The sequence below is a fragment of the Salmo trutta genome, chromosome 30, assembly GCF_901001165.1.
Source record: "Salmo trutta chromosome 30, fSalTru1.1, whole genome shotgun sequence".
Taxonomy (NCBI): domain Eukaryota; kingdom Metazoa; phylum Chordata; class Actinopteri; order Salmoniformes; family Salmonidae; genus Salmo; species Salmo trutta.
In genome coordinates, this window is record NC_042986.1 from 18,250,442 (window position 1) to 18,272,759 (window position 22,318).

The following is a 22,318-nucleotide window of genomic DNA, read 5'->3' on the forward strand; positions in this document are numbered from 1 at the left end:
AGGTATTCGTGTGGGATTGTTTTGTGTCTTTACGAAGGGCTGTTCGTATTTACGCTGCCTGTTAGTTCAGCGTTTTGGTGGAGCTGTCTATTTATTATTGCCGGGTTGCGCCCCGTTCTCTTTATTGTTTTGGAGCTGTGCTCCTGTCGGGTGTTTAGGCGCACCCAGTATTACGGCTGCCTATTTTTCCATACGGTGTTAATAAACATCTGTGTTTTTGGACCTCCGTCTCCTGCCCTTGACTCTGACCCTTCCTGCTACACTGATAGCCGTGACAGCCACCTACAAATTAATGTACTGAATAAAATATTAGCACTACCTTTTAAAACCATGTCTATCTTTATTTCCCAAACACAATTCAACACCATCGCGTTTTGTCTTTAATCATTTTAAGCATAATTTAACACAGGCTTAACTCATAAACAATTTTACAAAAATAATATATATACTTTTAACAAAGGCCAGGCCCTGTTGTTACCTCATATGCCAGCCATAATTCTTTGCATTACGCCTGGGAAGAAAACAATTACATTTGCTCAACTTGCCATTGGCTCAAATTACGACATGGCCATTGAATCAACTTACCCCAAGGCAAACATTTAAACTATATTAGCCTGCACACCTGAAAGGAAGTGCTTTCATGCTAGGTTTAGGACCTCATATTGAAGCTTATTGAGACCCCAAATGATGTACAAAACAATCTTAAAATAATCTACTTTGGTTTATTACAGGGGCTAAGTCACTGGCTTACTGGTGTTCTTCCATGCCGTCCCTGGGAGGGGTGCGTCACTTGAGTGGGTTGAGTCACTGACGTGGTCTTCCTGTCTGGTATGCTCTCTCTAATTCTCTCTTTCTTTCTTTCTCTCTCTCGGAGGACCTGAACCCTAGGACCATGCCTCAGGACTACCTGGCTTGATGACTCCTTGCTGTCCCCAGTGGCCGTGCTGCTGCTCCAGTTCCAACTGTTCTGCCTGCGGCTATGGAACCCTGACCTGTTCACCGGATGTGCTACCTGTCCCAGACCTGCTGTTTTCAACTCTCTAGAGACAGCAGGAGTGGTAGAGATACTCTCAAAGATCGGCTATGAAAAAGCCAACTGACACTTACTCTTGTGTTAGTGACTTGTTGCACCCTCGACAACTACTATGATTATTATTATTTGACCATGCTGGTCATTTATGAACATTTGAACATCTTGGCCATGTGCTGTTATAATCTCCACCCGGCACAGCCAGAAGAGGACTGGCCACCCCTCATAGCCTGGTTCCTCTCTAGGTTTCTTCCTAGGTTTTGGCCTTTCTAGGGAGTTTTTCCTAGCCACCGTGCTTCTACACCTGCATTGCTTGCTGTTTGGGGTTTTAGGCTGGGTTTCTGTATAGCACTTTGAGATATCAGCCGATGTAAGAAGGGCTATATAAATAAATTTGATCTGAGTTTAGATACAAGCATCATGAAACCTCTTAACAAAATAAAATATTTTGACTTGGTGAAAAGCAGTTTTATTCCATGGTTCTTCCTTCACAGACTTCATGTACTGATGACCTCTACCTAAATATTTGATCATATTATTAATTTTGTGTATGGTTTCCTAGAAACAAGAGTGGCTCAACATAGCCCACTCTCCCCTACACACAACCCAAGTCCTCTATAAGCTGATCTGTATCCCTGGTCCTTATAGGCTTGTTGAAGAGCACTGTCAAAATGTCCAATACACTCACCACCTACAAGAGCATGCCAGTGAGTTCCTCCTGCTGGAGAGCTGAATTTACAGTGCCTTCAAAAAGTATTCACACCACTTCACTTTTTTCCTCGTTTTGTGATGTTACAGCCTGAATTTAAAATTGATTAAATTGAGATTGGCCTACACACGATACCACATAATGTCAAAGTTAAATGATGTTTTTCATTAAAAGTGTCTTGAGCCAATAAGTATTCAACCCTTTTGTTAAGGCAAGCCTAAATAAGTTCAGGAGTAAAAATTTGCTTAACAAGTCACATAAAAAGTTGCATGGACTCACTTTGCGTACAATAATAGTGTCTAACATGATTTTTGAATGACTACCTCATCTCTGTACCCCACTCGTACAATTATCTGTAAGGTCCCTCAGCTGAGCAATGAATTCAAACACAGATTCAACCACAAAGCAGGGAGGTTTTACAATACCTCACAAAGAAGGGCACCGATTGGTAGATGGGTAAAACAAAAAAGCAGACACCCTTTGAGCATGATGAAGTTATTACTTATACTTTGGACACACCCAGACACTACAAAGATACCGGGGTCCTTCCTAACTCAGTTGCCAGAGAGGAAGGAAACCTCTCAGGGATTTCACCATGAAGCCAATAGTGACTTAAAAACAGTTACAGAGTTATTAAATGGCTGTGATAGAAAACTGAGGATGAATCAACAACATTGTAGTTACTACACAATACTAACCTAACTGACAGAGAAAATCAGCCGTTTCCAGCTACAATAGTCATTTACAACATTATCAATGTCTACACTGTATTTCTGATCAATTTAATGTTATTTAATGGACAGAAAATGTGCTTTTCTTTCAAAAACAAGGATATTTCTAAGTGACCCCAAACCTTTGAACGGTAGTGTATATATATTGGTTGTGTAAACATTTTTTGCAGATATTATAGCATGTGCAGCAAAATGCTCCTGTTTCTAGCTTAAGCTACAACTGTGCAGTAATACCTAACAATACAAAAAGAAATTAAGAAATAGAACGAGCATTTTAATATTAATTTACCAAAGGCAGAGAAATACAAAAAGTGAGCTTTATGCAAAAACAGAGACTTTCTGGAAGCTTCTGATGGCTGTGGGACTGTTGTTGTAAGCCAGGCTTGCCTGCAACAGTTTGGTGCCGGTTGTGGTGGGGGTGAAAGAAACCTTTTTCTCAATGGTCTGTCCTGGCTGCAGGAGGTACACCCTACGAGGAACAAAATAGTATTAGAGAATAGCTGGAGTAAAGAATGACAAGGAATGACTGGATGAAATGAATCCAGGATGTCACGATAAGATCTTTGAACTCCCCTATTCCTTCTACTGTTGCTAAGACCCCATAGAGAGGTAAACTGACAACTTCACGACAACTTCACGAAAACGATGTGTGCGCTTCCATATGGCAGAAGTCAGCGTGTTCTGGTTATCCACATTTCTAGCAAGAATGACTAGAAACTGTCATGTGGAGAATCGTAAATGTCTCGTTTCATCTTGTTTTTGATAACATGTCTTGTTTTGAGGTGTTTTGACTGATTTCATGTCAATGCAAATATGGCAAAAAAAGTCGCTAGCTAGCTAACCAACATCTGTAACGATGTATTTGAGAGAGAGGTGCTCATTGTGCGAATGTATTTATGTTTTCAATAAACATTGGAGACGAAATATAGCTTACATGTTCTCAACAATCTACCCCAACCTCATCTGTTTTTTCCCATAGTTTCGCACACGTCGGTTTTGTTGCTAAACAACCTCCCTGTCTAAGACAGGCATTACAACCTGTGTGACCTTTTTAGTGAGAGGTCAGATCTCATGATGCAACCAGTTACATTCCGTTCCATGAAACTGTCAATCAAGAAGAGCATACCTGGTGACATAGCAAGACCACATTCTTACACTACTTCCTCAAGCCACAAGAACAACAGGTTTTTCGTTGTCATTCAAACAAAGAAAGTGTTAAATGTGTTCCAAATAGCTCAGACAGAGCTTATTTGTTTTTATCTGAACAGTTTAGAATATAATCAGTCTTTTGGTCTTCCGGTGGCGATCACTTACTTTGTCTGGTCTTTGCCCTCCATCAAGCCTGAGCCTTCCACTGTCAGCACAGCACTGCTCAAGGGCATAGTGAAACCATTAGTGAAAGAAACCAGGGCACTGTGCTCCTTCTTTTGCTGAATGTTATCCCCTCCAATGACCTGTGGAATAAAAGCACTTCAGGAACCCTGGGAGGTACGTCAAAGCCAGAGTTATCACAATAAAGACTAGATAAGTTGTTAGAGAGCAACCTGTACCTCTATAGAGATCTGTGGGGCGGTGATGTTGAACTCTTCTGACGCTAGGACTCGCTCTTTGGTCCGTTCATCCTTTATGACCACCGCCACATTCAGCAAGCCCTCCCCAACAAGCATGTTCTCATACTCAGAGTATGGGATCTGGTGATGAACTGACAGAACTAGAAGAAGCACAGTAACAATGCAAGCACAGTGTCGAGCATAGAGGGTGTCTAAATCGAAACAGATTATGAAATATTTATCTTGGAGAAGGGACAAGGGAGATGTTGTGACTCATTACCTGCACATGGTGCAATATGAAGCTGCTTATTTGCCTCCCAAAACGTGCCTTGTGGGCTACCGTTGTATTCTTTGGTTTGAGCATTGACATGTTCTTTCAGAACCTTGGGGACGTTCGCCCTGTTTGTGACTGTGATGAACAAGCAAATGTTCTCCCCCATCGTTGGCACTTTCTCAATCTTCAGGGAAACCTCCAAACTCTGAACTGTTGCTACGGATAGAGAAAAGGCCAGGTGTGATAAGAAACATCAACAACAAAAAATGTCATACATAACAAACATTTTTTTTTTTTTAATATTATGGAAAAACTAAAACCAACCTCTTTCACATGTTGCATGGGTACCTAAAAAAAAGACAAGTCTGTCAGACATTTGCATCTTGACAGCAGAATAACGTTTCTATAGTTGTGTGTGATTTCACGATGTTAGCGCAGTCTTACTTTCATTACACTTGTAAGCACAGGTGAGGCTCTGGGGTCCATCAGAGCCCACGTTCTTAGTGAGGATGTGAGATCCGACCCTCTGTGTGTCCACGCTCCTCCCCAACACTAGCCCATCCCTCACTATCACCGTGACAACGTCCGCATTGACCGACGCATATATGAATGGAGCGTCGTACAAGGCGTCATAACGTTTCTTTCTGATGCCTTTCACTGGACACGGACCACAGCAGAATATTCCTGTAGAGTGTTGCAGATGTTATCATTCTATTCACTTAAAGGCATGTCAGAACAATTGGCGGATCTGATCAATAGGCCATCGGTTGAAAAGGCAAACATTTGACGATCAGATATTTCAGAGATTAGAATGATGTATTTGACCTCCACTTTTCTCCTGGGGAGTTGGATCCAATACCTGCCACCCATCAAACCCCGGGCCCAGGTCTGGTCGTGACATCCAGCATTCAACCCACACATGGAAGTTCCTGGAAATAGACACAGAAATCTATTTATTTATTTAGGACATAAACGATTGCACAAAATACTATCAATTGTTATGAAACCATCTTAGATGACTGAGAGAAAACAAAGTGTTGTTTGTTGCAGATCAAAACATATGACATGTAGAGATATTGAACACCAACCATATGCTGTCCTTGGACATGCTGATTTTTTCCCCGGTATTGGTGTAATATTCCTCGATGACCAGGTTTCCATTGGTGTCATGGGCGGAGTTAAAGATTGTGACAACTCTTGATGGGATCCCCAAAACTCTCATAACTGAAAAAAGAAAAAAGCACAGAAAGACAACTCAAGACAATGATATTTACTGTTGTATATTGCCACTGGAACGACCTCTAATGGTGAATCATTTTAAAATGGATAGTCAAATGTCAGTTACCTGTACACATGACTGAGGCAAAGACCCAGCACTGGCCGTACCGTACAGGGCTGAAATTGGATCGGCCCCAGAGCTTTAAGATGTCTGCGCTGCCCGTCCATTGCGTCGGGTTAAATCCATATTTAAAGTTTCCTGACCAGTTCCCCTTCAAGACACCTCGATCATCTTCACAATTGACCTGGTTATAAACAGTTATAAACACAGACACTAAACAAAGAAAATAGGAGGGCATCACACAAAGTCATTGTGAGTGTGTGTGTCATAGAGGGTGGTGTGGTGAGAACACACTCAGGTATTTTGAACATAACTGACTAGTATCTGCGGATATTTGAGGTCTTGGAACTATCAAAGTGCATAAGAGTTTACACACCATGGCACACACAACTCTGCTGATGTAGACAGGGTCTGCACGGAGGAGGTAATCTCCCTGCTTGTCTTTGCTGTGCTGTGGGCTGACCTGGAGGATGTTAAGGCAAATCTCCAGTATCCCCTGTTCATACTACACACAGGAGGAAGAGGAGATGGTGGGGATCGGGTTACTACTGTAGGTTCCTCAAGGAGACACAATGATTAACAATAAATGAAGGTTGGTTTTCTTTGCAGCTACTTACCTGGCCAAATGACCATGGTCTTGATATGACATTGTGAGGAGTGCCCATGTACAAAATTCCAAAGTCATTTTTAACGTACTCATTTCTCTGGTCTTCAAAAGGGATGTACACGGCATCATCTGAAAAATACAAAATCCCAGTCAATGATGATAACAGTAGTTGTCATCATCATCATCATCACCATCACCACCACCACCACATGAACCTACACTGAAGCCAGGGGTTGCACAGCAGGACAAAGCTTCCTATGGCGAAGCTGCGTTGCCCATCAAGACACACAATGTGGACTTGGAGGTCGTAGAGTCCCACAGGAGCCTTAGCAGGGGAGCAGACGTGGACAGTAACCGGCTGAGAATGCCTCTCCCCTGGGTGGATATGGGCACTCCACCGAGAAATAGACTCATCCTTCGACAACATGACAGGGATTTCAACAGACATCCCACCTATACAGCAGAACAGTCAGAAAAGGTGAGAAATAGCCACAGGCAATAACTGACAGAAAAAATATTTTCATCGTATGTCCTGAACAGGTTTTAACAGAGAGGCGATAACAAATAACTGCTAGGAAAAGCGTAAAGAGTTCACATCAAATATTGGCCTGTAGCCTACCTAGCAGGGCAGTAAAGATGAGTGTCTCCCTCTGTGGGTTGAACACTCTTCCATGTAACAGCATGGTGACTTTGAAAGGCCTCCCGCGCCGTACCACCAGGTGCCTGGAGCTCAGGCCCAGTGTCTGGTGGGCCGTGTGGTTGTCATGGACCTCCAGATTGACATGCTTCAGCCTCAGATCTGCTCCGGGGAATAAAGAGTGACACCAAGAAGATGAGGCACGCAGACAAACAGTTTCTCTTATCAAACAGCATAGACATGTACACTCTGCAAGAAAACACACCGCTGGAGGGCAATGTGAGAGGGGTATGCACTGTATATTTGCAAGTGGAACAGAGTGTGTCCGTGTTTGTGGGAGAAAGATTATAGGCCACACTACACTGCACTTTTGATAGCTATTCCAACTTAAGACATCTTGTGACAAATGTCACATACTTCTCTGAAAACCTTTTGCTGCCTATAATTATAAAGGCCATTTAATGAATAACCTTCAGGCCTGTCGGAAATGTTTCTGGTATAGTTCATTTATTAGCATCTCTCAATAAGAAGAGACAGTGATGTTACCTCAAATAACAGCTGATACCTCCTTAAACAAATATTATTATTATGTGTTTTTTTAAACAGTTGCTCAATCATACTGTTGCTGAATGGCTATGACAACATTGTATGACAGGAATACAGCCCAATCTAACAAGGAATTGTGTGTATCTGTCTGTGCTGTGTGCAATCGGAATCAAAGGACAGTAGTGTTGCTCCTACAATATGCCAATGCCAGCCCAATTTCCTTGTAACAATTACATTTAATTGTTATCTCATGGATTTGTTATTTGTATATTGCCAAATGCTAATACGTGAAATAAAAACAATGGCATAACAATGACATAAAGAAAATATATTACTAAATATTCAAAAGCATGGTTCCCTCATTGAACAGGATTTAACAGACTCAAAAGTGAATTAAACACAAAGCATGGATTTATGAGGATACATTTGATAAAGCACACCACACTATCAATATATGCATGTATTTATCTACTTTAAACTAAAGTTTCTGAACATATGAGAAAGACAAGTAGTATAGGTGCACAGCAGGAAAATCAAAGGCAGAGTGTATTCAAGGTTTAAAGTAACTGTCCAGTGAAAATCTCACTTTTAAAAGTTAATGGTTTGTTAACTCATACCTAAATAATGCTGTTGACTCGTCCTATACTCGTATTTGTGGCCAAAGCATAAATGGGAGGAAAAAAACACTTTAAAAAACCCACTTCAAACTTGTATCTCAAAGAGCACGTTTAAAAAATGCTTGCTATTTCCTCATAGAGTATGATGTCATTCTATTTCATAGACATTTGGAAACACTGGACAGTTAGTTTATAAACACTTCAACATTTTGTAATTTCCACTTAAAAATGTCAGACTTGATTTGCCGTAATGAGAAATGTATCAACCTCTACAAAAATGTTGATGAATTATAATCCACATTTTCTGTTGCTGCAGGATTATTTTCCTGTTGTGAGAAACTGGTCAAATTAAGACAGTATATCTGTTAGTAAAAAAACAAACAGACCTGTTTGCTGCTGGTGTGTGTATCGCATGGTGAGCATGTCTTAATTCCCCTAGTTGTTTGAAAGTTCCAGGGACAGACTGCTCCTCCTAGAGTGAGAACCGGTCTGTGATGAGAGAGAACTATGTGTCGAGACACTGTAGGCAAATGAGACATGACCTGCTACAATCTTGGGAGGGGACAATGGCAGGGGACCAACATAGCATAGCATAAGTTAACAGGTACTGCACATCCCCTCATATGGATAAACATTATCTTTATCAACTCTTAGAGACATTGTTCCACTAGAAAATTAACAAATAAGTCAACCGATGTTTGACTCATTGCCTTGTGTGTTACTGATGTACATTTATGACAAGCCATGTAGGAATGCTTGGGATGAAGTCTTATCAGTACCTCTGCTTCACCTCACTGAACTTCAGTCATATTTTACTTTACATACCTATTCTTAGCAGAACTTGCTTTTAACACATTTTGTAGGGTCAAATCAAAATGTTTTTATTCTTTAAAACAAAAGTTGAGGCAAAGTACATGTTTGAAACCATTTGTTAGATTGGTACAAGTAATTATTTTAGCACGGAATTTGTGGCAAAAATCTTCATGTTGTAACATTGTTATAAAATAAAGCGCAGAACAATGTGATTTTGACTGCAGCATCAGTTTCCTTGTTTCCCTTACACGTTGTTAGCACAGTGGCTGACTTGTCAAGAACAGTAGCCTGACGGCCCTCCCAAATAGTAGTAATCCACAACTTGCAGTTAAGAAATTCAAATCAAACACTTTCATAAACGCCTCAATTTTACACACAGCATAACACCTGAATTCAATCCATACAGCAGACATCCTGATTGTTTTGTTTTTTTACAAGGCACTACATGAGTCTTGCAGAAAAGAGTTGTGACGAGGTTCATGATAATGACAAAATAAACAAAACATCTCACATTAAAAAATAATTATTAGTTCAGCTGCCATTTCAAGAGAATCAAATTGAAGGCTGAGACAGTCCGACCATTAATGTGTGTGTGCCTTGTAATTAGCTTATGGAAGGGTTTTTAATAGGCACCCACAGGTCAGAGAAATAAATAACCCCATGAGGGGAAATAAAACAATCATGGGAATATAAACAGAGTACACCAAACATTAGGAACACCTTCCTAATTTTGCTTTAACCTAGATTCACCTATGTCACGGAAAGAGCAGGTGCTCTTAATGTTTTGTGCACTCAGTGTATATCCTGCCATTACCATTTGCCAACATACTGCATGACTTTTTAAAATGCATCTGAAACCCAACTCTTACTGTAAAAGTCTGACTGTTCCTTACACCTGAGACTATGGCTAAAATGTCTAATATAACAAATTCATTATTAGCTTTACATGCTAATATTCCAGCTGATAATCACATCCATATCCCACAAATACACCTGCACAAACCACTTAGGGGGGAGCTGTACAAAAACATGATTTGTATATAAATAAATTAAATAGCCAACTAAAACTAAATTATTTTGCTAGGCAACTTAAGTGCTAGTACGGTCTGTGCTGTACAATTCTGTATTTTAACCACTTGGGTATGCTTCTTTGTTCTGAGATGGTATGGGGTGTTCCCATAGAAACAGAACCTCATTCTAGTTCTTTGGGTTTTCCTTTCCACCACATTGTCAAAACTCCAGTGGGGTCAGGTCCCCAAAGTCACAGTCAAACAGTTCGCTGATGCCCTCGTGCTCCTCTAGACCAAAGTGGTAGTCCTGGCTCTGTGGAGGGGACAGGTTGATGAAGCCATCCAGTGGGTTCCCAAAGCACTCCCCACCGAGGAAGTCAGAGGACGGCAGGGGTGAAAGGTCAAAGTCCGGCAGCACTCCCAGGTTGGGGAACGGGTCGCCTTCCAGGAATGCTTCTGAAAGACAGAAATAAAGGGAATGCACTTTTAGTAGCCATTGGGGAATGTTAATGGATTTCTTGGAGAAATCTCAGACATTCCTGAATCTCAGGGTGACAGTGTGACACTAGTGAGAGGAGCTTACCCGCTTCACGACATAATGGCAGAGGGGAGGAGTTCTGTTGGGACACAGCTGTTGATGTAATTTCCTGTGTGGTGCTGCACTGTGGTTGTTCTGCATGCTGGGGCATTGTCTGGTCTGTGGCTTTAGAGGGGCTGATGCCTGTCACTGGGCTGCAGACACCAGAACTGTCCTCTGGACACAGGAAGACGTCGATGGGACCCTGAGTGCTCTTCAGGGAGACCTGATAGCCCTGCCAGAAGACGACAAAAGAATAACAGAAGACAAATCAACAGTTGTGGTTGAAGTTTAAACCACATTAACTGGAATACAGTATTTGGTCCAGAAAAAGAGTGTTGAGCAAGTGTCCATTGTCATTTTACCCTCCCACATACCTCACTGGGCTCTGAGACTTGCATCTGGGTCTCTGGAGGGGCTCTGATTACCATCACCAGCTGGTCAGGAGAGTCAAAAGACTTCCGCAGATCCTGGCACATCACATAACCCAGCGTGCCATTATGTTAAAGAAAAAAACACTGCCCTACAATGCATATTCAAACACATACAGTAAAAAAAACAAGACAAAAGGATATTTCTTGTTCTGGGTATCCTCAGTGAGGAGTCTCAGCTGAAGGTTACACTTGGTAATGAGCTCATCCAGTTTCTCCTCCGCCTGTGTGAAGTCAGAGACCTCTTTCTGTAGGTCCTGGTAACGGGAAACAGACGCTCCATCAATGCGGTTCCCCCTGTGACAAACAGAATGAACTCATAGTTAGGATAATTGAAAAAAGTTTTTCTAATACAAATATCCTGTGGAATCACTGATGTATGCATTGACTCATATCTGTAGAGGCCAGCACAATAAGGATTGTAAGCCAGAAAGGCCAGAACACATATTGTCATGTACAGTACAAGAGTTCAGACTTACAGCCATTGTATGTTGTTCTTTGATTTCTTGGAGATGAGCTGGATACCCTCCAGGACATTGGTGATGTCATAGATGCGCCTCTTCTGCACTTCCAGGACCTGCGAGGCCCAGTTGAGGTCCACCACCCCATCGGGAGACTGGGCTAGAAGGTCCAAGAAGCGCTTGGTGGTCAGGTTCAGAGATGTGTCATAGCGAGACTTCTCTGTCGAAAGCTTTGGAACTGACAAAGAAAGGGAGACAGGAATGAAAATACTTGTATGTATTACCTTTGGCCAAAATTATAATAGTTACAACTGAATTAACATTAATAGTTATATTTATTTAAATTGTGAATGTAAAACAGGGGGTCTTGTACCTCTAGGAGGTGCTGGTGTGGATGTTGGGGCTCTCCCAAGAGAAGGGGGGCGAGAGGTGCTCACATATTGGTGATCACTGTCCAAGTCCAGCTTCCTCTTCACCTGAAGCACAATTTATAAAAGGGGGGGGGGGGGGACAAGGTAAAAAGTTAGTATGGATGCATACAGATAATTATTTCTCAGACACACTTTCTGTAGTCATCGTACAGGGATAACCTCATTCTAGTCACACTCCGGCCAACACCCATATCAAAATGGTCAGTTAACTACCGGTGGTCGTCCCAAAGTTGGCCGTCGCTGGTCCTGGACCACATCTGCAGGGCCTTGGGGGGTGGCGAACAGAAGAATCTCTCCAGTGTTGCTGGGGACTGCAGAGTTGAAGCCCACATTGCTGGGAGTGGAGATAATGACTATTTGGTGGTCCTCTGAGAGGCCAATACTCCCAGCATTCAGAAGAGACTCAAAGTCTACCAATAGATCCTCTGACGTCTGACCTGACAGGAGCGTCTCTGACATCGCACACACAACTGGGGTGCTCTAGTCCCCTAGATCGTGTTGGGGCAGAATTCAAGTCCAATGGCTTGGTATGGTAGTATTAGCACCTTTTGACATATGTCATCTCTAATGTATGTGCATAATAGTGTAAACGTATTTAAAGAGTTGGCTTTCAAATACTGAGGTTAAACATGTCTAATATTAACAGTATCTTGTTGACAATCAAGCTTCCACAAAGCTGACTCATTCGAAAATGTATTGTCAAATATAGGGCGTGATTCCTACTAATTAGCCAGCTATAAAATAACGTTGAGAGTGTTTGAGGTTCCTGACAGCTTCAGTCTAATATACAGTAGTTAGTCTGAAACCATACAATACAGCAACACTTATGGTATATTGATAGTTGAAAAAAGTGTAATGAACAAGCACCAACGTTAGCTAGCGTGCTAACTCGCTGCGAAGTTTTTCTAACTAACGTTAGGTATTTTCATCTTTCCAATGAGTGCGGCGAGGCCACATCTAGCAACTCCTTCCCTTTGTCCATTGTTGTTAGCTAACTAGTTATTTACTGTAACTAACGTTGATTTACATCAACGTTAGTTTGGAGCAAGTTGTAAACATAATGATAATAATTTGCTTACTGTGTTGCTAGCGAACAGAGTTAATTGAAAACTGTATCCAACGACCTAGAAAAGTTGAGCGAGTTAGTTAACTAGCTGGCTTGCTAGTATTGTTAGCCAAGACATTGGGTTGTGTTCGCTTCAGGGTTAACTTTGAACACAACTCAGTTTCATACGAAACTCACAAGCAAAACATCAACTACAACAAGGCAACAATCTAAATAGTTATTACTCTTCCTAACAAAACTGCACTACCCAGAACGTCTAGTTTCCCTTGGAAGAATAAATAACCGGATTTATATAATGCGTTCTTTCAAATTACAAAATTTGGGCAAGTTAGCATGCTAGCGAGACACAGTACTAGCAAACTCAGTTCTTCACCCACTCGTTTTGGTCAACACACCCAGGAAGCAATACCGCAAAACTGAAATAATGACACATATTCACAAAAAAATCTACATATCCGATAAACGAATCATAAGGATCGCTTCAATGAACACCTTGACTATAATCCGTGCACAAAATGTATCATCTGAGCCCCAAATCAACTATGATATTTTGTGCTATTATCCCAGCTGATCAGAACAAGAGTTGAGGTTTACCCGCCAAATCCTTTAGCCGCGAAACTGGCATGTGCATGAATATCACGATTTCAATTGGCTGAGTGAATGCGCCCCGCTAATGTCAGAATATCCTACACTTGTCATTGGTTCCATGAAGTGCCACTCTGTGTGATACGACGCTTTTCGTTGTTTTGAATGGGAAAATATGTTTTTGGCAGATAAAATGTGAGAAAGTGTATATTGGACTATATCCTAACTCATATGATTCACTTTATTCTTTGGTCACTATTTTGTTATGCAAATCAAGAGGGGTGCAGGAGTTACCGCCGAGTTACCATAGCCATTGACATCTGACTTGGGATCAGCTTGTCCTACCCAAATCCCAAAGTAAAAAGACAAGACAAATTATGTTGGAACTGGTCCTGGACCAGCTGTTGGGAATCCGCCCACCTAACTTTGTCGGACACGCAGTCGTATTAATTGAGCGCCTACACACAGAAGAACTACAAGATGGCGCAGGCTATATTTGAAGTCCTGGAAGGTATCAATACATTTGATCATATTCACACTTTTATTTTAGCAACATGCTAGTGGGTTTTAAGACAACGTTTTCTAGCAACAGTGCGGTTACTTTATGTTATCTAGGAGGTGAAGTTATGTCATTGTGGTATGATAAAGCCTTTATAATCGATGCCAGACAGCTAGCTAGTTATTATTTCGTTGAGCGAATTTTTATAATCTTGCATGCATTCTTTAGATTTGCTTGTGGTAATACATTGCTTTTCCCTTGGTTTGGTAATTCGTTGAGAATAAACAACTGCCACTTGAGCTAGCGAGCATTTACCACCACCAGAAAATGGCAGGAATCGGCAGTCTTGTAGTCGGAAAGAGCAGTGGCGCACCAGTCCTATCACGCATTTTGATTTGTTCATGTCGTACTATGATATATACCCCATGATTTGCACCGTTCTGACCCCCAGTTATATTATTCTGTTCCAGGGATGGACAACCAGACAGTCCTGGCTGTCCAGTCTCTGTTGGATGGCCAGGGAGGTGTCCCTGACCCAAACAGTCAGAACGTCTCAGGCTCATCTACCATTCAGTCAATGGGTGTGCGCTTCTCTCCACTTCCCCTTTATCCTCTTGATCAGTGCATGACTGCATTGTGTTGATCATAGAGAGGAACTACTTTAACACACATCAAACATGCATTCTGCATCTCCATTTATTGCCATTGAAATACTTGAGTGTTGATATATCCCCAATTGTTCTCTACAGACGACGAAGACGTTTTTCTTTGTGGGAAGTGCAAGAAACAGTTCAATTCATTGCATGCCTTCATGACCCACAAGAGAGAGCATTGCCAGTCCAATGCCCCCTCCCTGTCTACAGTATCACTGGCATCTAGTAATGCCTACACCCCTGTGCCCTCCATTAGCTCTGTGCCACAGACCCCCGCCAACAGACAGGTGGGTACTTATGTTTGTTATTGTTAGCTGAGATGTTTATTACTTAGTCTCTTCCCAAAGTGGAGTGCCATGAGTGAGAAACTAGTTACTTATCTCCTGTACTTAGCTACTGTATGGGCCAGTGCGTAGTACCATCACATCCTCTCTAGAACAATAATTTGCTTGCATTGTAAATGCTGGCTAATGCAGTCTTCCTTTTTTCTTTGTTTTGCCATCCACATCAGGTATCCACATACATTACAGTGCCTCCATCTCCTCTTACTCACACACTGGTCCAAGGCAATGTTTTAGTGAGTGATGATGTTCTGATGTCTGCCATCTCTGCCTTCACGTCCATTGACCAACCCATGGCAGCTTTGCAGCCCCCTATTCAGGTAAGTGGTGTTCATATAACTAAGATTCTTCTGGCTGTATTCACTATATACAGTTGAAGTCTGAAGTTTACATTACACCTTAGCCAAAAACATTTAAACTCCGTTTTTCACAATTCCTGACATTTTATCCTAGTAAAAATTCCCTGTCTTAGGCCAGTTAAAATCACCACTTTATTTTAAGAATGTGATATGTCAGAATAATAGTAGAGTGTTTTATTTCAGCTTTTATTTCTTTCATCACATTCCCAGTGGGTCAGAAGTTTACATACACTCAATTAGTATTTGGTAGCATTGCCTTTAAATTGTTTAACTTGGGTCAAACGTTTTGGGTAGCCTTCCACTAGCTTCCCACAATAAGTTGGGTGAATTTTGGCCCATTCAGAGCTGATGTAACTGAGTCAGCTTTGTAGGCCTCCTTGCTCACACACACTTTTTCAGTTCTGCCCACAAATGTTCTATGGGATTGAGGTCAGGGCTTTGTGATGGCCACTCCAATACCTTGACTTTGTTGTCCTTAAGCCAATTTAGCCACAACTTTGGAAGTATGCTTGGGGTCATTGTCCATTTGGAAGACCCATTTGCAACCAAGCTTTAACTTCTTGACTGATGTCTTGATGTTGCTTCAATATATCCACATCATTGCCACCCCCGTGCTTCACGGTTGAGATGATGTTCTTCGGCTTGCAAGCCTCCCCCTTTTTCCTCCAAACATAACAATGGTCATTATGGCCAAACAGTTCTATTTTTGTTTCATAAGACTAGAGGACATTTCTCCAAAAAGTATGATCTTTGTCCCCATGTGCAGTTGCAAACCGTAGTCTGGCTTTTTTATGGCGGTTTTGTAGCAGTGGCATCTTCCTTGCTGAGCGGCCTTTCAGGTTACGTCAATATAGGACTCGTTTTACTGTGGATATGGACACTTTTGTACCGGTTTCCTCCAGCATCTTCACAAGGTCCTTTGCTGTTGTTCTGGGATTGATTTGCACTTTTCTCACCAAAGTACGTTCATCTCCAGGAGACAGAACGCGTCTCCTTCCTGAGCGGTTTGACGGCTGCTTGGTCCCATGGTGATTATACTTGCGTACTATTGTTTGTACAGATGAATGTGGTACCTTCAGGTGTTTGGAAATTGCTCCCAAGGATGAACCAGACTTGTGGACGTCTATAATATTTTTTCCGAGGTCTTGGCTGATTTCTTTTGATTTTCCCATGATGTCAAGCAGAGAGGCACTGAGTTTGAAGGTAGGCCTTGAAATACATCTACAGGTACACCTCCAATTGACTCAAATGATGTCAATTAGCATATCAGAAGCTTCTAAAGCCATGACATCCTTTTCTGGAATTTTCCAAGCTGTTTAAAGGCACAGTCAACTTAGTGTATGTAAACTTCTGACCACTGGAATTGTGAAACAGTGAAATAATCTGTCTGTAAAAAATTGGTGGAAAAATTGCTTGTGTCATGCACAAAGTAGATGTCCTAACCAACTTGCCAAAACTATAGTTTGTTAACAAGAAATTTGAGGAGTGGTTGAAAAATGAGTTTTATTGACTCCAACCTAAGTGTATGTAAACTTTTGACTTCAACTGTAAATCTAGTTTACTTTCCCTTCTCAGAGTAACCTGAGTATGCACACAGGTGCATCCTACCTCCAGCACCATCAGCAGTCCTCCCACTCTCTCCCACCTGGACAGTCTCAGCCTCTGTCCTCCCAGGTGCTGTCCAGTATCAGCAACTCAGTGGTCCAGGTCTACAGCACAATGCCTCAAATGTCTGTGAGTGGTAGTGCAGAGATTCACACCCTGGGCTTGCAGCCGTTCCAATCTGTACAGGTGAGCTTTTACTAATGTAATCTGTACTTTGCACAGAATGAGGAGGATGACAGACTTGTTTATTTCCATGTCTGTACTCTGCAGTGTTTGGGCAACATCCTAAAGATGTTGGACCATTAGTTCAAGTGTTATACATGGCCAGGTTGCAGTTGTAAATGAGAACTTGTTCTCAACAGGCCTACCTGGTTAAATAAAGGTGAAATAATAAAATAAAATGCATTATTTATGCCCCACAGGTCCCCAGTCAGTGTGTGGAGAGCCAGTCATTCAACACTCCTCCAGTATACAGTCCTGGAAAGCAAGGCACCAAGACCAAAACCTGCAGCATCAATGCAAACCTAACTGAGCTTGAAGAGTTTGACAAGGTGATCATTCCTAAACAACCCAGAAATGGCAAGAAAGGCCAGGATGGAGCAGCAGGTATGATTTTGAGAAACAAATGTCAATATACATATAGGTCTATATCCTAAGAAATTATTCTTTATATTACATGTTTCTCATTATTGGCTAAATAAAATAATGTTGTCCGTTCTATGCGTTGGCTTTTCAGCAGAACAAATGAAAGGAAAGTCCCAGAAGCTGAAGTGCAATTTCTGTGACAAAGTCTTCTCCAAAAACTTTGATCTCCAGCAACATATCAGAAGGTGAGTTTCACAAATCGAGTTCACCAATCAGCCCAAACAGAAAAGCACTATCCATATGCATTGAATCTACCCAGGATAAGAATATCACATGTTTTATATTATAGTCTTGGATGTCTCCACAGTCATACAGGGGAGAAGCCTTTCCAGTGCATTGTATGCGGCCGGGCCTTTGCCCAGAAGTCTAATGTGAAGAAGCACATGCAGACACACAAAGTGTGGCCCTCGGGCGTGGCCAATTCAGTGTCCAGGCTGCCCATCGCAGTCAAGGTGGTACCACTGTGTGCAGAGGAGGTCATGGAGCAACAGGAACAGGAGGAACAACAACAGAATGAGGAGGAAGAGGAGGAGCAGCCAGGTAATCATCTCACTGTCTAATCATGATCATTTCTCTATAGGCCACTAAGACCTTTTAAGGATGACATAGTGCCAATAAGTAATGATTACCAAAATCCAAAGTCAATGAAATATGTAGTAATGTATAAGGGCTTAAGTATGTATTATAAATGTAGATTGTGTACTGAATGTGTGTCCAGAAGCCCCAGGTGAGCCTGAGGAGAGAGACTGTGACTCCCAGACTGATGTGGACAGCTTGGGAGATGGTGACTGCAAGCAGAAAGGCCAGCAGGCCCAGACCAAGCAGATTATCCTGATCGACAGCTCCTACCAGTGCCAGTTCTGTGCCGGCAAGTTCAGCACCTACTTCCAGCTCAAATCTCACATGACCCAGCACAAGGGGGAGCAGGTGAGTCCACATGGCCAGAGGGAAGGATCTACCGGGAACAATAATGAAGCATTCATGCACAAGCCTTATTATGCACAGGGGCAATCAGTGCTAATATTATTTGGCAAACTTTTTTTTGTCCTCCGATGCACAGTTATTCAAATATGAATCTCCATATCCCAGTCTGCTGTCCCCACTTGCTTCAAGATATTCACCATTGTTGCTGTACCAAAGAAAGCGAAGGTAACTGAACTAAATGACTATCGCCCCGTAGCACTCACTTCTGTCATCATGAGGAGCTTTGAGATGCTACTTGAGGACCATATCACCACCTTACCTGACACCCTAGAGCATATCGCCCCAACATATCCACGGACGACGCAATCGCCATTGCGCTGCCCTATCCCACCCGGACAAGATAAATACTTATGTAAGAATGCTGTTAATCGACTACAGCTCAGCCTTCAACACCATAGTGCCCCTCCAAGCTCATCACTAAGCTCAGGGCCCTGGGTCTGAACCACTCCCTGTGCAACTAGATCCTGGACTTCCTGATGGGCTGATCCCAAGTGGTGAAGGTAGGCAACAACTCCTCCGCCACGCTGATCCTCAACACGGGAGCCCCACCGGGTGTGCTTAGCCCCTTCTACTCCCTGTTCACCCATGACTGCATGGCCACGCACGTCTCCAACTCAATCATCAAGTTTGCTGAGAACACAATAGTGGTAGGCCTGATTACCAACAACGATGAGACAGCCTACAGGGAGGTGGTGAGAGCCCTGGTGGAGTGGTGCAAGGAAAATAACCTCTCCCTCAATGTCAACAAAACAAAGGAGCTGATCGTGGACTACAGGAGACAGCAGAGAGGGCACGCCCCGTTCCACATCGACGGGCCGCAGTGGAGAGGGTCAAAAGCTTCAGGTTCCTTGGCGTGCTGACAACCTGAAATGGTCCCTTCACACAGACAGCATAGTGAAGAATGTGCAACAATGCCTCTTCAACCTCAGGAGGCTGGAAATTCGGGCTTGGCCCCTAAGACCCTTACAAACTTCTACAGATGCGTCTTTGAAGCTATCATGTCAGGCTGTATCACCGCCTGGTACGGAAATTGCACCGTCCTCAACCGCAGGGCTCTCCAGAGGGTGGTGCGGTCAGCTCAACGCATCATTGAGGGCACACTGCCTGCCCTCCAGGACATCTACAGCACCGGTGTCACAGGAAGGCCAAGAAGATCATCAAGGACCTCAGCCACCCGAGCCACGGCCTGTTCACCCCACTACCATCTAGAAGGTGGAGACATTACAGGTGTATCAAAGCTGGGCCCAAGAGACTGAGAAAGGTTCTATCTCCAGGCCATCAGACTGCTAGAGTCACCACAAGCTGGCCTCCACCCAGTATCCGGTACTCAGTGCTGCCCCTTAAAAACTGCTGCCCAATGTACATAGTCATGAACACTGGTGCCTTTTTAATAATGTTTACATACTGTATTGTAGTCATGGCTTATCCTATATAACTTATTTTAAAACATTTCTGGATTATGTGTGTATTGTTTTTTTTTTTAATTGCTAGGTATTACTGCACTGTTGGAGCTTGAAACCTGCGATAACATCTGCAAATCTGTGTACGCTACCAGTAAACTTTGATTTGTGTCAGATGTCTTAGAAGTTCTGTTCTCACCACTCATCCTTCTAATGTTCCTTCCCGCTGTGTTTCAGGTATATAAGTGTGTTGTGAAGACCTGTTCCCAGACGTTCCAGAAGCTGGATCTGTTCCTGGAGCACATCCGGACGCACCAGGAGCAGCTCACCTACCGCTGCCACCTGTGTGGCAAGGTGTTCCCCTCGCTGTTTGAGCTGGGGGTGCACCAGTACTCCCACTGCTTCTGTCCCCAGCAAAACCCACGCAAGGAGACCACTTTCTATAGGTCAGCTTCACCATCTCCACTCTTTTGATTAGGCCATCCTAATGCTTACAAAGTTGAGTCAGTGGGTTTGGTTAAGACATTTTTATTTTCAGTGTGATCACAACTTCTCTCTGTGTTTTATGACCTTTTAGTTTGACCCCATGGTTAGTGATTTCACAAGTGTTTCTATCACACTCAGGTGCATGAAATGCCAAAGCCGGTACGCCACACAAGAGGCCTTGGAGCAGCATTTATTAACTGCCTCCCATAACTTCCCCTGCCCACATTGCCAAAAGGTATGGTCTAGAAAAAAATTGTCATTCACTGCTAGGTTAGCATCTACTTTCCATGCACAGTTAGACTCTAAAGAATGCTTTTCATTTTGTCAGGTTTTTCCTTGTGAGAGGTATTTCCGACGACACCTGCCCACACATGGTATCGGAGGGAGGTATAAATGTCAGATATGTAAAAAGTTCTTCAAAACCGAGCACTACCTCAAACTGCACACTCGTATCCACTCAGGTGAGGCATGCAGACACATTAGGCCATGATGTAGATAACTTTCACTCGATTCTCTCTGCTGTGCTTATGGCAACACTGTCATTTCATTGCAGGAGAAAAGCCATACAAATGTTCTGTTTGTGAGGCCATGTTCAACAGGAAGGACAAGGTGAAGAGGCACATGCTCATTCATGAGCCCTTTAAGAAATACAAATGTCCATTTAGGTAAGTGAGACTTCTGTTCCAACAGGTCATAAGTGAGGCTATTTGGAAAGCTGAGCCACAAAGGATTCCAACACAAGCTGGGGATAACTTTGACGTCAATGTAACTAAGCTCTGCTTTATTTATTGGTGTATTCAAAGCATTGTTTTGTTTTTTCAGGACACATGTTGGCTGCACTAAAGAGTTTAACAGACCAGACAAGCTGAAGGCACACATATTGTCTCATTCTGGTGAGTGTTTCCTGTCTGTTGTTGTAAATGATTAATAGTCACAGCTGTCAACATAAACCTCGTTGCAGGTCGACAGCCATTTTAAAGTTAGGGTTCAAAACAATAGAGCCATACCCTTTTCTGTCATCCCAAGGTATTAAGCCCTATAAATGTGGGTACTGCCAGAAAGCTTTCAGCAGACGAGCCCACATGCTGGAGCACCAACGGTCGCACACAGACAACTATCGTTTCCGCTGTGCCACCTGCAACAAGGGCTTCACGCGACAGAAGTACTACAGAGACCACAAGTGCCCCGTGGCTGCGGCGGGAAAGGACGGGGCGGAGAAGAGAGTGAAGAGGCAGGGTCACAGGACGGAGGGGAACCAGGAGTCAGAACATAGCAGGGAAGAGGTGGATGAAAGGGAGGAAGAAGAGAGGATTGTGGAGCCTCAGGCAGTGGAGGATCAGTTGGAGGGAGAGGCAGAGCAGGAGGAACACTTTGGAGACTGCTGAGTGACACTGGCTGTTTCCAGCAGAGCACCCATGTTTAGAGACAATGGATTGTGGCCTGAGTTACATTCAAGCCAAATCTTGATATTGTCCTGAGACTACCTCTGCATGTGGAAGGGATTTGAATCTCACCATATCCCTCCAATTAAAGTGTTTCCATATGTTTTATATTAAAACATTGAAGCTTGGCACTTTTTCCTGTTAATGATTGTTATTCAGAACAGTGAGTTGCCTCATCCGTGACCAGACAACAGGTGATAATGTTTTCATCCTTATGAAAGCACTTTCAGTTTAAAAGGTATTTTTTCACCTGCCACATGTACAGTCATTCCATTGTGGACATTCCTGACTACCCTAGGTACTGATTCTGTTTTGTGAAACATTTTATGTAATGTATGAATCTTAAGGCATGCACTTGATGTTTATTGAATAAATTAAGCTGCATCTATTCAAAATGGATAGCCATGACTTTAAGCAGTTTCACTCTACATGATTGGAACATTGTTTTCATTTGACACATCCAAAGGAAACCCATGTCATTTGAGCAGAA

At 42.7% G+C, this 22,318-nt stretch overlaps 3 protein-coding genes across 6 annotated transcripts; 1 reads left to right on the forward strand and 2 right to left on the reverse strand.

The window, feature by feature from the left end:
• Positions 1-2,723: 2,723 nt before the first annotated feature.
• On the reverse strand, positions 2,724-8,805 carry LOC115168159 (protein-glutamine gamma-glutamyltransferase 5). Its single transcript, XM_029723161.1, has 14 exons — positions 8,427-8,805; positions 6,860-7,039; positions 6,460-6,693; positions 6,251-6,369; positions 6,010-6,138; positions 5,640-5,817; positions 5,383-5,518; positions 5,120-5,223; positions 4,739-4,978; positions 4,619-4,642; positions 4,301-4,510; positions 4,021-4,181; positions 3,785-3,924; positions 2,724-2,939 (listed from the first exon to the last, which is right to left on the reverse strand). Exons 1-14 carry the CDS (start codon positions 8,461-8,463, stop codon positions 2,789-2,791), a joined length of 2,043 nt encoding a protein of 680 aa, XP_029579021.1. The 5' UTR covers positions 8,464-8,805; the 3' UTR covers positions 2,724-2,788.
• A 95-nt stretch (positions 8,806-8,900) lies between these two features.
• On the reverse strand, positions 8,901-13,449 carry e2f1 (E2F transcription factor 1). The gene is made up of 7 exons (XM_029723162.1): positions 11,977-13,449; positions 11,706-11,808; positions 11,351-11,570; positions 11,016-11,168; positions 10,818-10,932; positions 10,447-10,675; positions 8,901-10,319 (listed from the first exon to the last, which is right to left on the reverse strand). Exons 1-7 carry the CDS (start codon positions 12,220-12,222, stop codon positions 10,084-10,086), a joined length of 1,302 nt encoding a protein of 433 aa, XP_029579022.1. The 5' UTR covers positions 12,223-13,449; the 3' UTR covers positions 8,901-10,083.
• Positions 13,450-13,875: 426 nt separating this feature from the next.
• LOC115168163 (zinc finger protein 341-like) lies at positions 13,876-22,223 on the forward strand. 4 transcript variants are annotated; one of them, XM_029723170.1, is made up of 15 exons: positions 13,876-13,925; positions 14,384-14,494; positions 14,663-14,853; positions 15,078-15,227; positions 16,842-17,057; positions 17,294-17,477; positions 17,608-17,701; positions 17,824-18,056; positions 18,235-18,443; positions 20,138-20,346; positions 20,525-20,621; positions 20,715-20,847; positions 20,940-21,051; positions 21,209-21,279; positions 21,413-22,223. In XM_029723170.1, the coding sequence occupies exons 1-15, from the start codon at positions 13,895-13,897 to the stop codon at positions 21,769-21,771; spliced, it is 2,400 nt and encodes a 799-aa protein (XP_029579030.1). In that variant the 5' UTR covers positions 13,876-13,894; the 3' UTR covers positions 21,772-22,223. The 4 variants fall into 4 exon arrangements, with proteins under 4 accessions (XP_029579030.1, XP_029579031.1, XP_029579027.1 ...); XM_029723171.1 differs by having other exon boundaries at positions 17,611-17,701; XM_029723167.1 differs by having other exon boundaries at positions 20,525-20,847.
• Positions 22,224-22,318: the final 95 nt, after the last annotated feature.

Excerpts from the sequence above, each read along its gene's own strand:
- e2f1 (XM_029723162.1), bottom strand. The coding sequence starts at position 12,222 with ATGTCAGAGACGCTCCTGTCAGGTCAGACGTCAGAGGATCTATTGGTA. Across the intron at positions 11,571-11,705 it reads CACACCAGCACCTCCTAGAG|TTCCAAAGCTTTCGACAGAG; the intron begins GTACAAGACCCC and ends TTTCTTTGTCAG. Across the intron at positions 11,169-11,350 it reads AAGAACAACATACAATGGCT|GGGGAACCGCATTGATGGAG; the intron begins GTAAGTCTGAAC and ends TGTTTGTCACAG.
- LOC115168159 (XM_029723161.1), bottom strand. The coding sequence starts at position 8,463 with ATGCTCACCATGCGATACACACACCAGCAGCAAACAG. Across the intron at positions 6,694-6,859 it reads CATCTTTACTGCCCTGCTAG|GTGGGATGTCTGTTGAAATC; the intron begins GTAGGCTACAGG and ends TCTGCTGTATAG. Across the intron at positions 6,370-6,459 it reads GTGCAACCCCTGGCTTCAGT|ATGATGCCGTGTACATCCCT; the intron begins GTAGGTTCATGT and ends TGTATTTTTCAG.
- LOC115168163 (XM_029723167.1), top strand. The coding sequence starts at position 13,895 with ATGGCGCAGGCTATATTTGAAGTCCTGGAAG. Across the intron at positions 20,347-20,524 it reads AAGGAGACCACTTTCTATAG|GTGCATGAAATGCCAAAGCC; the intron begins GTCAGCTTCACC and ends TATCACACTCAG. Across the intron at positions 21,280-21,412 it reads ACACATATTGTCTCATTCTG|GTATTAAGCCCTATAAATGT; the intron begins GTGAGTGTTTCC and ends TGTCATCCCAAG.